General features: G+C 45.9%; 1 protein-coding gene across 1 annotated transcript; it reads left to right on the forward strand.

The window, feature by feature from the left end:
- Nucleotides 1–228: 228 nt before the first annotated feature.
- LOC146178426 (phosphatidylinositol-3,5-bisphosphate 3-phosphatase MTMR14-like) lies at nucleotides 229–12,671 on the forward strand. The gene is made up of 18 exons (XM_084578262.1): nucleotides 229–334; nucleotides 458–527; nucleotides 1,095–1,142; nucleotides 2,841–2,906; nucleotides 3,571–3,667; nucleotides 4,002–4,118; nucleotides 4,449–4,522; nucleotides 5,820–5,890; nucleotides 6,726–6,803; nucleotides 7,715–7,778; nucleotides 8,571–8,733; nucleotides 8,862–8,898; nucleotides 9,534–9,598; nucleotides 9,682–9,734; nucleotides 10,508–10,652; nucleotides 11,237–11,416; nucleotides 11,942–12,022; nucleotides 12,293–12,671. Exons 1-18 carry the CDS (start codon nucleotides 266–268, stop codon nucleotides 12,528–12,530), a joined length of 1,716 nt encoding a protein of 571 aa, XP_084434388.1. The 5' UTR covers nucleotides 229–265; the 3' UTR covers nucleotides 12,531–12,671.
- Nucleotides 12,672–15,050: the final 2,379 nt, after the last annotated feature.

Below are 15,050 nucleotides of genomic sequence, written 5' to 3' on the forward strand. Positions count from 1 at the left end.
CACAGTGTGCGCGTGTGTTGTGGATCTTCTCCTGTGTTTGTCTTTGTTTGCGCCACATATCTGAATATGATGATGTGGATGTTTCTCATTTTGAGAGGCTGAACTTCAGTCCCGTAATGTACCCATGCAGCCCTACCTGGTCGTGGGCGCTAATCCATTCTGGCCACATAATGACCGCTTGGCTCTGCTCCCCAACTACTGAGCTTCGATCATTTTCTCCTCCAGTGAGGCCCACAAGGTGCGCACTGCGAGGCTTCGCGGACACATGGAAAAGGCCAGAGGTGCACGAGCTCGCACACGCTTTGCGGTTCCAGTCATCTTGTACGACGGCAAGGTACAATGTCTGCCCAGAAATCTTCGTATCTGCCGCATTCCTTCACTCTGGCATGTGCGCTTTATTTAGCTCTTCTGCTTTACATAACTTCATGTGTACAGGTATTTTTATTCTTTTCTCCAGTACATCTGCAGGTCAGCGACACTTTCCGGCGGTCTGGAGATCTACTCGCGAGCTCTGGTCAAGTTCCTGAGTAAGGGTTGCTTTTTTCCCGCGCTGTGTCGGAGAAGCTCTTGAAAAATGTGGTGTACTTGGTTCAGCCATCGTTGCGGCTGTCAAAGTAGTTTTTGTCACAGTTTCCTGGTGCGTGCACATAATCTTACCACAGTCGGCACAGCCCTGACGACTAATCGATGCACTTGATCCACTGCGACAAAATGTACAGCACGCCTGGCCCAACTAGCAGGTACTGTAAACGAGTAACTCTCAGAAAATGGTGAGTGTCGCTGAGGGATGGGTGAGGGTTAGCTCTCAAGCGGCCCTTTTTGAACAGGCAGTTGTTTTAAAACTCGGCCTAATGTCACTTCAAGCACTGCATGCTCTCGCAACCTGCGCCAAATTTCACTTCAAGATTCTACTTCTAAAGACAAAATCCATCTGGATATGAACAACGCCTGGCGATAATCATCGTGAAGACTTGCATGCTTTGTATGCACGTCTCTGCGATGTTCAGCGCCAAAATATTGTCTTCCTACTACTGGGCCGCATATACGTTTTGCGGTTGATAAGTCCTTTCTCCATACTCCATTTTATCTTCCAGGTGACTCCACTGGTTTCTGCGTCCATGTTTGCCGTTCCTTGGCAGCAGGTAAGAAAAGAGAACAATGCTCGTTATACTTTGCTTATGCTGCTAGCTATTTTTTTTTTTCTCGTTGTAAAGTCACACCCATTCCTCTAGTCACATTTAGACCTCTTCAAGCTGTAGTTTCTACAGCTGTAACACATGGTACGAGAGCAGTGCGGTTTGAATCTGTACTTAAACGTAGCTGACAGAGGCAGATAAACCATTCCCCTGCACTGATGTACAGAACATGTATCGTACCTCTGCAAGCTGCAAGAAACAAATTGCATTGTCACTAGAGCATACTAAGCATGCCTCGAAAGTGAACTTTGTACAGAAACAGATGAAACGCCCTACACATTGACACTTAACACATTACACTAAACTACGCAATTTTGCCTATATATGTTCAAAAACTGGTTTTGTTGCAAAAAAAGTTTTGTTGCTCAATTATACTATGCAGCTAAACATATGCTTATTTTCTGAACTGAGCACTTTATAAACTGTCTCATTAAGCACAACTGACTCCTTTGGTCACTTCAACCAGGCTTGACGGCACTTTCCCTTTCTTCAATAAATGCGCATTTGACTCCTGAATCCAGTTTCACTGACGAAATATACATTCAGATGCCCCCATATAAGTAGCAGGTTGTATCCAGCTGTATAGTCGAGGCAGCGTCACTTTAACCTGGGACCAGACAAAAATACGTGGGCGCGCCCTGCTCGGTGCGCATTCTTTGCCCGCAGCATAAGGCTCGGAACTCCTTAGGAGCTCTGTATGGCAGGGACCGTATAACCACAAGCCTACTTGCATCGCTTGCCGAAAGCGCTTCGGCCCTACCCAATGTAGCCATACTCCGTTTCCCTATTCATCACCGGTGCATTCAACGTCGCCTTTCTCCCAAGTGAGAGAAAGTGGCTTTTTTAACAAAGTGGCAACTCACTGCACGAGTCCTTGCATGTTAATACGTCTCATTATCAATTACAAGCGTATGCGGGTAATGTATTAGATAAGGGTTATACTGCGCTGTGTCACATTCCGCACGTAGTTCAGCTTCCGTGGCGTTATGTCCCCATTGTCACTTATCGGCTATGCCAGTTCCAAGAGATGCAAGGCACATCCGCAAAAGTTGACATTGAGGAGCACGTTATTTATCCCTCGTCTTAAACGCTGTGCTCAGTTTAGCTCTGAAACCAGGATTTCTAGTAGCTTGCCGGGTCGGTGGTGCGAGCTCTGTTCATTGGGCTGCGTTCAGGCACATATCGGGGGCTCAGGATTATATCGTGTTTCGAGTAATCGGGCGAAGCAGGTTTAGTGAGCTGTGGTCACAATATTTTTAACAGTGTACTTGTCACACAGTAACTTGTCACACAAACGGCGACCCTGCCTGCCATCGCCTCGTATAATTTAATGGGTAAAGTTCTCGATTGTTTTATCGGACGCTAAGTGCGCAACTTTTGAGCACCACTGCAGTCGAAGAGTTGAAAACTGCGCAACATCATCTGTATTGCAATTCATATTGAGTGCGTTCTCATTAAATGTTGTGAAAGTTCTATCTTAAACACTCTAAAATTTGTCATCTTCTTGGGAACCAAGCAAATTTATACGCTGCAAGACCGGTATTGACAACTACACACAACCAGTTCCCTGTTTACCTTTACAGACATCATGTGTCAGTTATGAATTATCTTCAAACACTGATCAGGGTGCTTGATTCATTTCAGGTGTCTGGGAAAAGGCTGAAAAACAGGAAATAAATCCAGGAGAGTCCGAACTGGAGAAGTCTTCGGGCAAGTAAATTTTTAAATCCCAACAGTTCATGAAATTTAGTTATGCATGGAGCGCATTTGTGCCGCACACTGCGCACCGCCCTTACTAACCCCTTTATCTTGTCTGTTCCCCAAAGATCCTTAATTCCAAAGAGCTGACTCCATGGCCTTTCAAGTTCTCGAGGCCATACCAATCGCCCTGCTGTTTCTATAATTTTTCGCGTAAACTGCTGGTAGAAAACGACGTTGAGGGCGGTGGAACCCGGCATATGTTTTACTTAATTGTGACGTTATTTTTTATCACTTTTTGCTTGTAGGCATATATGTACCCAATGTACGCAATCATTTTAAGGCCCAGTTCAGGTACCAGTTCCATCTTCTACGAATTATGTTTTACCACAGTAAGGGTGTTACAGAATGCTGGACATGGTTATTGCGAATGTGCTACCGAAGCTTGACCACTGCGTTGCCCTTCATTGCTAAGTTAACTTCGACTGGAATACGTCCGCGAGTGGCTGACGCCGATGCTAATTGAACACAATATCGATCACGTTCGCGCTCTGCTTCCGCGCATGGCTATAAAGTCTTGATATCGCGCATCCCTTTATACAGCAATTGCTAGTTTTCACAGCAAGAAATTTTTTTGTGGCTTCAATTTTTCGACGTGGACTATGTCCATATGCAGAATCGGCACGCGAGTCTGAATCTGCTGCCGGGGAAGATGGACCGGCCACGGATTCTGAAGACACTTCGGAAAAAGATGACTCGGCAGTAACCGAGGCGTAAGGAACGAATTGCAAAGCTACTCTTACTTCTGCCTGCTAATTCATAAACCGTATCGGGGAACTAAATTTAGAAATGCATTTCGGGAATTATTACGCAGATATTTTTATTCTTGTGGCTGTCGTAGCTCTTAAATATTGAACAATGTTGCGTTTCACACAGAATCGACTCTTTTGAAGACTCTCAAAACCATTTCAGCCATCATAATTCAGTTTCGTTACAATCTGTTTTGGGGTCGTTTCACACATGTTTTAAACGTGTTGTAAGCATAGGCACAACGCCACTCAGAATTAAACACTTCCCATCCGCGTTCTTGCTCAATCTTCATTGTAGGGACGCCTCGCTCCACGGAGAACTACGCAAAGAGGACATCCAGCTGCTCAAGGATCTATCGGTAGGCCAAATTTGCGACCTTATGGTTGAAGGGAAGAAGGCAAAGTACAGCGTCAAGTGAGTACCTGTCATCTATTCATCCTTCGTAACATGAACAGTTATTTTCAATGTTCTTTCTACCCACAACGGCTGCCGGTTCTCGATGTACCGCTATAGTCGTCCCAGCATATACCTCCGGAAATAGTATTATTCAATACCTGCCGTAGAATTATGTCTAACCAAATTTCTCCTTTAGTGCAAGCGCATTATTTCCTCCTTAATTGGAATTCAATGCCGCCCCAACGTTGAAAGTGAAATGACTAATTTCGTACTAGCACGGCTTTTCAATTGAGGCGAAATGCAATGTGCCGAGTGGTGTTCATTTAGCAGTTTTTTTTTCTCCTGTAGGGTGACATCTTCCGAGAAGGTTGACAAGTGGAATCGGTACGAAGGCTTCACAATCTTCAAGCTTCCATACCCAGGTATGATAACCCAGGATTCGGCGAAGACTTGTTTATCTGTTGTCGGATCTGTTAGCCTGCATGCTCGACGCTTCCCCCTGTCCACACCTTTCCATAGCAGGCATTGGAATACTTTTTTTTTTTTGCTTGCCTTCCGGCGTTATCAGAGCTTGCTAAATGCATTTTTTTTTTTCAAAGAACCTGGTCTTCGCTCCTACATAGATCCTGTATGCCTTCGTTCCTTCACTTTGTTTAAAATCGAAAGGGCATCTGTATATATTTCAGCAACCGCAATCAAAATGTGAAGCCATCGAGAGCAATGGCGTTTTTGCCATGCGGTACTGCCATATTTGTACCATCCTACTTTCATGGTTCCATGATAATCCCTTTACACGCGCCATGGTACGTTAGCTAGGGGGTTATAAGGTGCCTGACGTCCGATCCCAAGGACACGAGTTCAATCCCGGCCGCGGCGGCTGCTTTCCGATGGAGGGCTAAAACAAGGAGCCTGGCAACTGTTAATGCTGGTTAAAGAGCGTCAGCTGCTCGAACTCCAGGTCAAAGAACTCCAGCTGCTCTAGCCATCGTCCACTACGGCGCCCCTCAAAGTCGGTCACTTGAAACATTGAACCCCATAATTGACACTGCACCTTTAACGTGTTCTACGGCCAGTTTGCAAACGTCTGACCAAAACATTTCGTAGTGTCATGAAAACTGCCCCCTTTTCATCGCTGATGTGCTGTGCTGAGGTTTTTTGCTGGCATGCTTCTCAACTTCTGCTCTTCTTTTCTCTCTCTTACTGGCGCATCTTGACCCCGATCTTCCACTTCCGACCTGTATCAGTGGCTTTGAGAAGAGTGCTTATTCCATGGTCACGCCTTATCGGGTAGCCGCTATATTTCGATAGAGGCCTGTCCTGTCTTATGTGATCGCATATCAAGGAAGAAAAGGTGGTGCCAATCCCTTCCCCCTCCTTTGCGGCCTCCGTCATAAATGCCCGCGTTTCGGAGTTAATCCTCGCAATATAAAATTCTCTCATATATCTCTGCTTCTTCGAAATATTTTATCCTATGGATCTTGCTCCAAACTTCCTCTGAAAGATAAGGAAAGCCTTTAAGTTTTGACGCCGTGAGCTGAGATATCCCTTCGCAGTCGTTTCCCACAAATATCGGGAGGGTCATCGCCCATCGTGATCAATGTGTCTAATACCTCTCGGGGCAACAATTTTGGGTTTTCCAGAACCGAAGTTTCGAAGTAGCATTTATATCGCGTCATTTTTCAACTATTACGTGAGCAATTTCCTTTATTTCTGTTCCAGGCTGCGAGTTCTTCGAGAAATACAAGAACGAGAAGTACAGAGCAGAAGGCTTGGTTTTCGACTGGGACCAGGTATATTTTATTCCTCCGATATGCGACTTTGCAAGTCTGCTGTAACTCGAACGCTGCGCGTACGTGGTCGATCCTTACTTGAACTCAGTTTGTTAGACATGTGAAATGTCATAGTCGTTGCGTAAACGTGGAAAAACTTCGATCATTTCATTTCAAGTTCAGACTGTTCAGGGCGAAGCTTAGAATGCAGTCAAGCGCAGATAATTACTTCCTGTCTGTAAATGACAGGAGTTCAATCGCTAAGCGAAACTGTGGAATCCATTGCCTTTTGTCATTAAAATTGCAGTTGGTTCAGGTAGCAATCCAAACCTTCCGTGTTCACCTCTGAAGCTTCGACCTTTAAACAACAGTGCATAGCGAATAGAAATATGCTTCCAGCTGGTAATGCAATAACACAGAGCAGAGTCGGTGGGCGATAAGTGATCGGCGAGACCTACACTGGAATACAAACTAGGCGATTTCCTTTGAACTGTCTAGTTGCAGAGGTCTCGACTAATGTGCTCCCTCGAACTGTACCTAAACTAATGAGCCAATTATATAGAGTGCTTTAGAGCGAACGATTTGTCAGTTCGTCCTCCGGATGTGCATCCCGCCATTCGTTCTAATGCTAGCAATGCACGTTCGAAGTCCATATTAGTGCGCTATTTGCCTCCTAACCGAGAATGTAGCAGATTACATTTCCCATGGCCGTCATTTTTAGCGTACACAACGCCTACGTAGTATTTTAATACAATTTGTTATTCTGTCAGTAGCTAATGGATTCCTCAAAATGTGCTGCTGTAGTTCAAAGCCGTGGCAATCTCATTGACTGGTTCTCATCACGTTGTATACGCAGCATTTTATAGACGTCGAGCCGCAAGTCCCCAACGACGAGATTGCCTTGGAGCTTGGCATTGACTGGAGCATGTACAAGGCAAGTTTGCGCATTTGATGGGGGGGTCGGCTAGTGCAAATAGGTTACTTAATCTAGCGACAAATGCTTCTATATTCTCATAGTTCTGAACGAGTCTTCGACCTCATTGTTAACGCCACATTACAGACGGCACACAGATAGCGGACCAGGGACAAAACCATTTACACTCAACGGAACGAGTGTAATTTTTTACACATTTTAATTAAGTCTGCTTACATGCAGAAATGCGAAACAATTAACAGTTCCACGCATAGTTACCGTTGAGTTCCGCATTTCATTGCTTAGATGCTGTTTCTAATCGTCAAATTTGCCGAATTCGTCCAATATTTGGGTACAAGGGTGTTAGGAGGGGGGGGGGGGGGGATCAATGTTTGGTAATGGCCTGCCTAAATTTGAGTCACCACTGAACTGCGAAATTTCGGGGATAGCCCATCTAAATATAGAGGTCCCCATCGAGCTATACTCTGATCAGATTTGATACCACATTCGGTGTTATAATAATTAGCCAGTCAGTGGATGATTGAGAGTTCGCAGTTAGTGCGGACACGCTCTGAGGACGGGCTCTGTCCACTCTTCCGACACTCCCTGCTGATTCCCTCTGTTCACGCTAACCATTAGCCAAGAAATGTTTTCGTATAAAAGAAACACACAAAAAAAAGCACGATGGTCGAGAACGACAGGAAGTTGACCGGGTGACTTGGTTTATCATCAAATCAACGAGTCGAGTAACTAGCCCGAGGTGCCACTGATCAAGGAGGAGCTGCTTATACATATGTCTCTCATCGCGCGTTTATAAAGTGTGCTGCATTTAGTTTGTGTACTGCGATTCTTTTATTCCCATTTCGCAAAGTAATGTTTCTCTTGTATATGCTGTCGTGTTATATATATACGAACGTCTTTCCATTTTACAGAAGTGGGACTTGCTGCAGCTGACCAGAAACTATCTGCAGTATCTGCTGAAAGTAATTTTCCATGGTTAGTGATATTCTTCCCTTAGTGGCGAATTTGTGCTCTCGCAACGGCGTTATGGCGGAACTGTAACCACGAAGAAGGAATAGATAGAGCTCTCGCTTCTCCATTTCAGGCCATCGGTATCGTAGTCTGTTTCATTTACCCCGTATAGGTGTGTAAGACTTTTTTTTTCGAACGATTGAATGCGCAACCTAACTGAACCTATTCGCGTGGGAGACGTCAGTTGGCCTCCATTCAAAATCCAGCTTTGCCAGGCAGAAGCTATGAGCAGTGCAGTGCTTCTCTACAGTATTCTTCGCGGCAGTATTGCGACCCTCGACATTCTTGCCTTGCTCACGAACCATTGTATATATTTATTTTTTTTGCCAAGAGCAGCTGGCATGCGACCTTACTGCTTTGCTTGTAGTGCTCAGAACGATCTTGTGCTCTTTGTTCACACTCGATATCTCCGAGCTGCCGCTTTATCACTTTGCAACGCCAGGTGCGCCGAGGCTTATTTCTAATGACTGGCCGCTACTCGTGTCGCAAGATAGCGATCACAAATTACGCTTCGTCCGGTCCGTGCCTTTGGGTGAGAACTAGCGTTGTCAAATTTACACCAGTTTGTTATTCAACGCCATCTATTTTCCGAAAAGTGGTACCTTGCTGTGGGAACGCGCTTTGAGTATTCTACAAGAGAACATCTGCGGACGTCAGTGCGAACAATTCCTTCTGCCGTAGTTCTGTTTAAAACCCAGTATTGCTGATACCGGGTTTTTTTACCCGATGCCCTTGCATGCCCTGTCCTCTTTGTAGGCAACTCCGGCCTTCTGGTCCATTGCATCTCTGGCTGGGACCGCACCCCGCTGTTCATATCGTTACTGCGCCTGTCCCTGTGGGCTGACGGAGAGATCCACAAGAACCTGTCTCCCGTCGAAATGGCATACCTCACCGTTGCATACGACTGGTTTCTTTTTTGGCAAGTGTTGTGTCTTAACGCCACCATTTCATTTGTTTTCGCTGTAGCGATACTAGAACAGTCAGCGATACTGGAACCATCATAGGTTTAATTTCTAACCTTTTCTTTCGCTTCGTCTTTCCAACCAGCCATAACTTACCCAACCGAATCTACAAGAGTGAAGAGGTAAGAGAACCTCCCCTTTGTACTCTCCGCCTTTCTTGGTTTAGCCTGATATAAAAGTGGCACACCCTCTGGCTCATGCTTAAACATAATTAGCCCAGTTCTCGTGGAAATTATTTACCCGCCGCGGTGGCTCAGTGGTCAGGGCTCGCGACTACTGAATCCAAAGACGCGGGATCGAATCATGGCCACGGCGGCCGCTTTTAAATTGAGGTGAAAAGCAAGGCGCCCGTGTAGTGCGCGATATCAGTGCGCGTTAAAAACTCCAGGTGATGAAATTTCAGATTCCTCCGCTACGACGTGTCCCTTAGCCTCGGTTGCTTCGGGACGAAAAACCCAACAAACTACACCAAACCATGGCATTTATTCGTGCGCCTTCAAAACTTGTAACATTACCACCAGGCTCTAGGATTAAGCCCCTAAACGCTGTAGACTCTCATATGGGCGAACAGTGCCCCTACTTGTTCATCGGACAGATTCCTGCTTTGTTCCCAGTGTGTTGTCTTCGACTGTGCGCTCAGCGTTTTGATACGATACAGAACGAATGCATTGCCACGCAGACTTGCAAGAACATGTGCAGCTGCAGGCGGAAATCCTGTTTGACGCAACAGTGCATTTTTTTTTCCCGCTGCTTACAGATTTTCTTTTTCTGCTTCAATATGCTCAAGTACATTGATACGGAAGAGTTCTCCATCGTCAGCCTGTAAGTTTTCGCCTTCAAGGTAGTGTGTAGTGTTGTTCTTGGACAACTTTTCAACCCTTCGTCGTGACCACTGTCCTCCGCAGGAAACGGAACAAGGACATGGATACATCCCAAAGCATCACTGGGTCCTCTTTAGGTCTGTAACATGTTGTTGTTCACGATGAATTTGCTCATACGATAATCATGGAATATCAGCGAAATTTTGTTTTATAGACTTCAACGTTACAAATCAAACTAAACAATTATTATTGACTAACGCAGTATATTTCATTGTCTTGAATCACTGCTGATTCACAAGGCAGTACTCATACAAAGACGTCACACGTCGGCAAACTATGCCCTACATTCTTGCTAGTCACGCCGTTGTTGTGCAGTGGTTAAAGCGTTCGACTACTGAGTCTAAGAATGCCGGATCGAATCCTCGCCACGGCGGCCGCTTTTCGATGGAGGCGCGAAGCAAGACGCTCGTGTGTCGTGTGATGTCTGCACGATAATGAACCCCAAGTGACACATTTCCGGAGCCCTACACTATACATTACGGCGTCTCTCATAGCCCAAGTTGTTTTAGTACTTTACATCCCCCAAAACAACCTCTTCCCCCCTCACACACACACCCGCTAAACTACTAATATGCCACTCTAACATGTTCGCCGGTGCGTACTCGTCTAAATTGAATGCGCGAACAGTGATGCGAATTTACTCCTTGTTCAGCCGGCGAATGATGCGCATTTACTCCTTGTTCAGCCGGCGAATGATGCGCATTTACTCCCTGTTCAGCCGGCGAATGATGCGCATTTACTCCCTGTTCAGCCGGCGAATGATGCGCATTTACTCCCTGTTCAGCCGGCGAATGATGCGCATTTACTCCCTGTTCAGCCGGCGAATGATGCGCATTTACTCCCTGTTCAGCCGAAACCAGCGGCACGGATGCCGAAGAGATGCGGCTCAGCCCCAGCCCTCGGTGCAGCAGTTCGTTGAGTAACTTTGGCCCCGACGGAACGCCAAAGCCTTTAGTAGGCCCTGTCTCAGCAGACGCGGAGGTTACCGGAGAAAGGCAAGTAGCAGAATTTCGTTAGTCCTAGCTTCAAGCTTTTTTTCCTTTTAAACGCAGTAATCACGTTTAAATGAACGCGATAACTGTCGAGTGTGGTCCCCGTTTCAGGAAGTCTAATATCGGTAAAGAAACAGAAGGCTAGTAACGTTTCCTTATACCACAAATCGGATAATCGCTTAGACCCGCATTATGTAATCCATGTGTACTAAAGTAGTGAACGTTCAATGCCCTCTACCTGCCAATTTAGTACCGTTTCGTCTGCGTTTCACTTCTACTGTGTCAGCAAACTAAGATTTTCACTGCTTCTCTGGGCGGTGCACCACGTCCTAATATAGTGAATGTTCAATGCAGTTTACGATAGCCAATTGTTGCGCGTATACAGTTTGTATACAGTCCAGAGCAGACTTGAAGCCGGACGGAAGCAACGCACAGTAGACTAGAATAAAATGCTCAGCGAGGCTTTGGGAATCCAGCCTTCTGGATTGTGGCGTAATCTGCATGCATGACTACCTATCGTTCATAGACAGATCTTGCTAAATGGCCTCGTGTGAAAATGTTCCATAAACCTGTTTCCCTTCTTTCAGATCGCCTTCTCCGGTGGTTATGTCCCCTTCCCCGAAGAAAGGCGCTGGGGTAGTCCCTGAGAGGCAGGACGTTGCCGTTGGCCTCCCCACTAGCGAAATTTCTGCCGCACCTGAGGGTCTCCTTCCCTTACCTAGGACGCCACGCCAACCATCGGGCAGTTCTTCTGTCAGTGGCGAGAGGTTAGCTGTTACCTAAACTATTTTAGTCATCTTGCATTATCTTAAGCGTTTACTTGAGTCTCAAGTGTTACCGCTCAGAACATTCTGTTCGCCTTTTTTTCGTTCCTATAGCAGAGCTCATAAACGACCTCGGAAGTTTAGTCATGACTGCGCATGTCTTTTGTTGAACGCGTAAAATTCTTCTGGAAACAGCTTGCATGGGCCCTTTCGAGGTCACTATTGTCATAGACTTCTCGCTTCCAATATACACCCGCCCAGGGTGTCCGGTATGTAAAACGAAAATGTTGAAGCCGACATTCACCACTCGTTGTGGTACTGCCAAGCACTGAAACCGACACGAATCTGGCACCTGACGATATCTGGCCTTTCAGCAAGCAATCCTGCTTCGTATATTTCATAAAATCAGCCAACCTTTCTTCACACATACCCTACTGAAGCCCTGAGGCAATAAATATCGTTACAAAAAGTCTTATGGCACGCGGATTGAGCGCTTCATTACGTCATGCTTGTTTCTCGCACCATCAGCTGGCAACACGTGGACGACAGTGGATCCGTAGTCGGCTCACCCTTGCAGCATGACAGAAGCCCGAGGAAGCGCAGAAGCCGGTGAGAAAACTCCTTTGCAAACCATTTTCCGCATTTTCCGCTACAGTCCCTTTCCTTTTCACATATAAATTGTCTTCTTTTTACATGCTGCTGCCACTTCGGCACCTCGCCTTATGCTCGTGTCCAGAGACAGTTTTCAGTGCACCTGCGCTGAGGGGGTGAACATCACGCAGTCATCTGCTCATCTTTCTGAGTAGTGACCAGATTTCTGTGCGTCCGTCCTAAACTCCGAGAACTGAAAACTGCTTGTTGCCTACTATCATGCCACAGGAGCGTCACCACGGACGAGTCTTCTGGCACCACGAACGGGACGCAGCCAAGTACAGAGTTCCTGCTGCGTCGTCGCGAGCGGCTGAAAGAAGTCCGTCGCCTAGTGAGCAGTGTCTACAAGTGCGTTGTGGCAGACAAGATCAACGAAGCGAGTAGTCGCAGCTACTGGGCGAGCAGCTTATTCTCGGCGGCCACTTCGCTTCTCTGGCAAGGCGGCGCACCAGCTGAAAGCAGCTGAAGCATGAACGCATGAACACATGAAAGCATGAACACAACTATTTTGCAGTGATTATCGTTTTACTCCTCGTTTTAACTATTCTAAACTGTCTGTTACCTGACAAATGTTTTCTTTAATAAATTTCTCGTTGCTTATGTGAAACCAATGTACGCTTCGAGTCCTTTTCACCATTCCCCTTACAGATCGTACTATGTCACGAAGGCAAATGAAATAAATTTCAAAAGCGTTTTTTTTTGTATTCGTTAAAACACTATTCGTTAAAATATTCGGCACTTATTTTCGCACTGGTGTCCTCGAGAACGCGGAGGCATAATTCGGTATAGTAGCTGAGAATCAAGCTAGCTGGAAAATATGGCGCTCCAAGCAGTCTGAAAACACCCATTTTGTTCTTACTGGAACAACGAAGCTTAAGTGGAGTGTGTAAGTCAAGCGAGTTGTTTTAACTGCCCGTACCCACGTTGACGCACCTAATAAATAAATTAAATTTGTTCACAGGAAGGGAAAGGCGCAGTAACTGTCACACTTGCTCTGTGGACACCCGAACCGCGCCGTAAGGGAAGGGAGGAAGGTGGGAATGAAAGTGGAAAGAGAGAAAGAGGAGCCGTAGTGGAGGGCTACGGAGTAATTTCGACCACCTGGGGATCTTTAACGTGCGCTGACATCGCACAGCACACGGACGCCACATCGTTTCGCCTCCATCGAAACGCAGCCGCAGGGGTCGGGTTCGAACCCGGGAACTCCGGCACAGTAGTCGGGCGTCTTACCACTGCACCACCCCGGCGGGGCACGCACCTAACGGAAAAACTGTTTTCGTCTATTCTTAATGCATATTAAGTGGTCTTTGTTACAAAGGCTATTAACTAACCAGCCGGTAAAAAGTGTTGCTTAAAGAGCCCGTCGCAACCTTTGCAGACTGGTCACCTGTTTACAGGTGTACAACGCGTCGCAATTAACACTTGCAGAATATGTTTGTTTTTTCACTCCGTAAAAGCGCCTTTAGCGCCAGTCGCCGAACTTTGACTGGAGGCTTGGTCGTCTTAATAATGGCACTGTCGGTTAGGTCAGTTCGATGTCAGTTTTCAGTTTCACTTTATTGCTGTCCCGAACGTGAATTCTAGCCTTTTTCTTTTGTATTCAAATAACTGAAATTGAAACAATCGTATGAGCGCGACATTTCACACTCCAAAAAATGTTAAATGTTCCAGACTTCAGCACTTAAAAAAGCAGCGAAAATTTATTGCGCTACAGAATATTGTCTTCATTGCCTTTATTTCGCAAAAAAAAATACCCACTGGCCCAAATTTTTGAGTGAGCCACTTTACAGACAACGCATGTCATTACAATAGGCTCAAATGGCTAATTTTCTCCAGTACACGAGTAAAATCAGGTACGCATCGCTGAGTCTTCGAAACGTCAATTATATGTCGAGCAGATTCGCCAAAATACTCTCGGAGAACTGTAACTTTCAAGAAGATCGGCATGGCAAAGAACAGCCATTCGGCATTCCACATGCTGTGAGAATTACCTAACAACATTGTCATATTTCACGGAACTCTGTCCTCATTAGTAGGAACGCAAGTCTATAGGGTCTTAAAGGGAAATCTTAGTGCACATGCAGTTCGCTGTTAGGCATCCCCAAAGGAAACCCCCATCTCAACACTGTCCGGCTGTATGTTATGTAAATTGCGCCGCAGAACCACCTAGAAGTAACTTAATACACTCTCAATTTCTCCGTTTTTCCGATAGCTGTCACTACTGAACAGGAAGCTGTGGGATTCGCGCTGTAATTCGTCTCCATGCACTTCCTCCTATTGGTCGAAAAATTATGCTTCTTAACCGGATGGATGCTTCTCGCTCATGCCGCTTACGAGGAAGGCCTCAGATTTTCTGCGATGTAAAGCGTTGTACTCAATGTTAACATTCCCGATAATTGTAATCATCGGTATCAATTCTTGGGATATGAAAAAAAAAGGATTCTAAAGAAGAAAGGAGACATTATGTCCTATAATATAAATGGTTTGTTTACAATAGAGAATTCTAAGATGACATGGGATTTTCTTGCGCTCATGTGACTCTTTAGTATGCGGGAGTGCAGAATGGTGGATTGCCATGTGGAGCATCCATATATACATTTATCGAAGGGCTATGCTCAGAGACAAGTGTGCTTTAGTGCGAGGGATATATGCTGCGTGAGGCCCACCTCCAGTCTGCATGGTAGCCCTTGTTCGATGCATATGTGTCTCCCCCAAAATTTTGAGGCAGGCAGAGAAAGAACAGGATGTATATGTGGCTGTATAGGTATGACGGGCTCGCGGGAAGAGGACAGGTTATGCAAATATATTGCCTGTCAGTATTGAGCTTCCATGCAGTACAAGAAAAAGTTCTTCAGATTGCAAGCGATATGGCAGCGGTTTGATTATCGCCCAACTTTTTCCCTTGCGCAAATGATTTTCTTTCACAGGAAGCACATCGAAGCGGTGTCTGATGACACCAAGACCTTTGACGTCATCACCATGTTGA

Source organism: Amblyomma maculatum, chromosome 9 (genome assembly GCF_055883805.1).
Source record: "Amblyomma maculatum isolate TAMU_Amacu chromosome 9, ASM5588380v1, whole genome shotgun sequence".
Lineage (NCBI taxonomy): Eukaryota > Metazoa > Arthropoda > Arachnida > Ixodida > Ixodidae > Amblyomma > Amblyomma maculatum.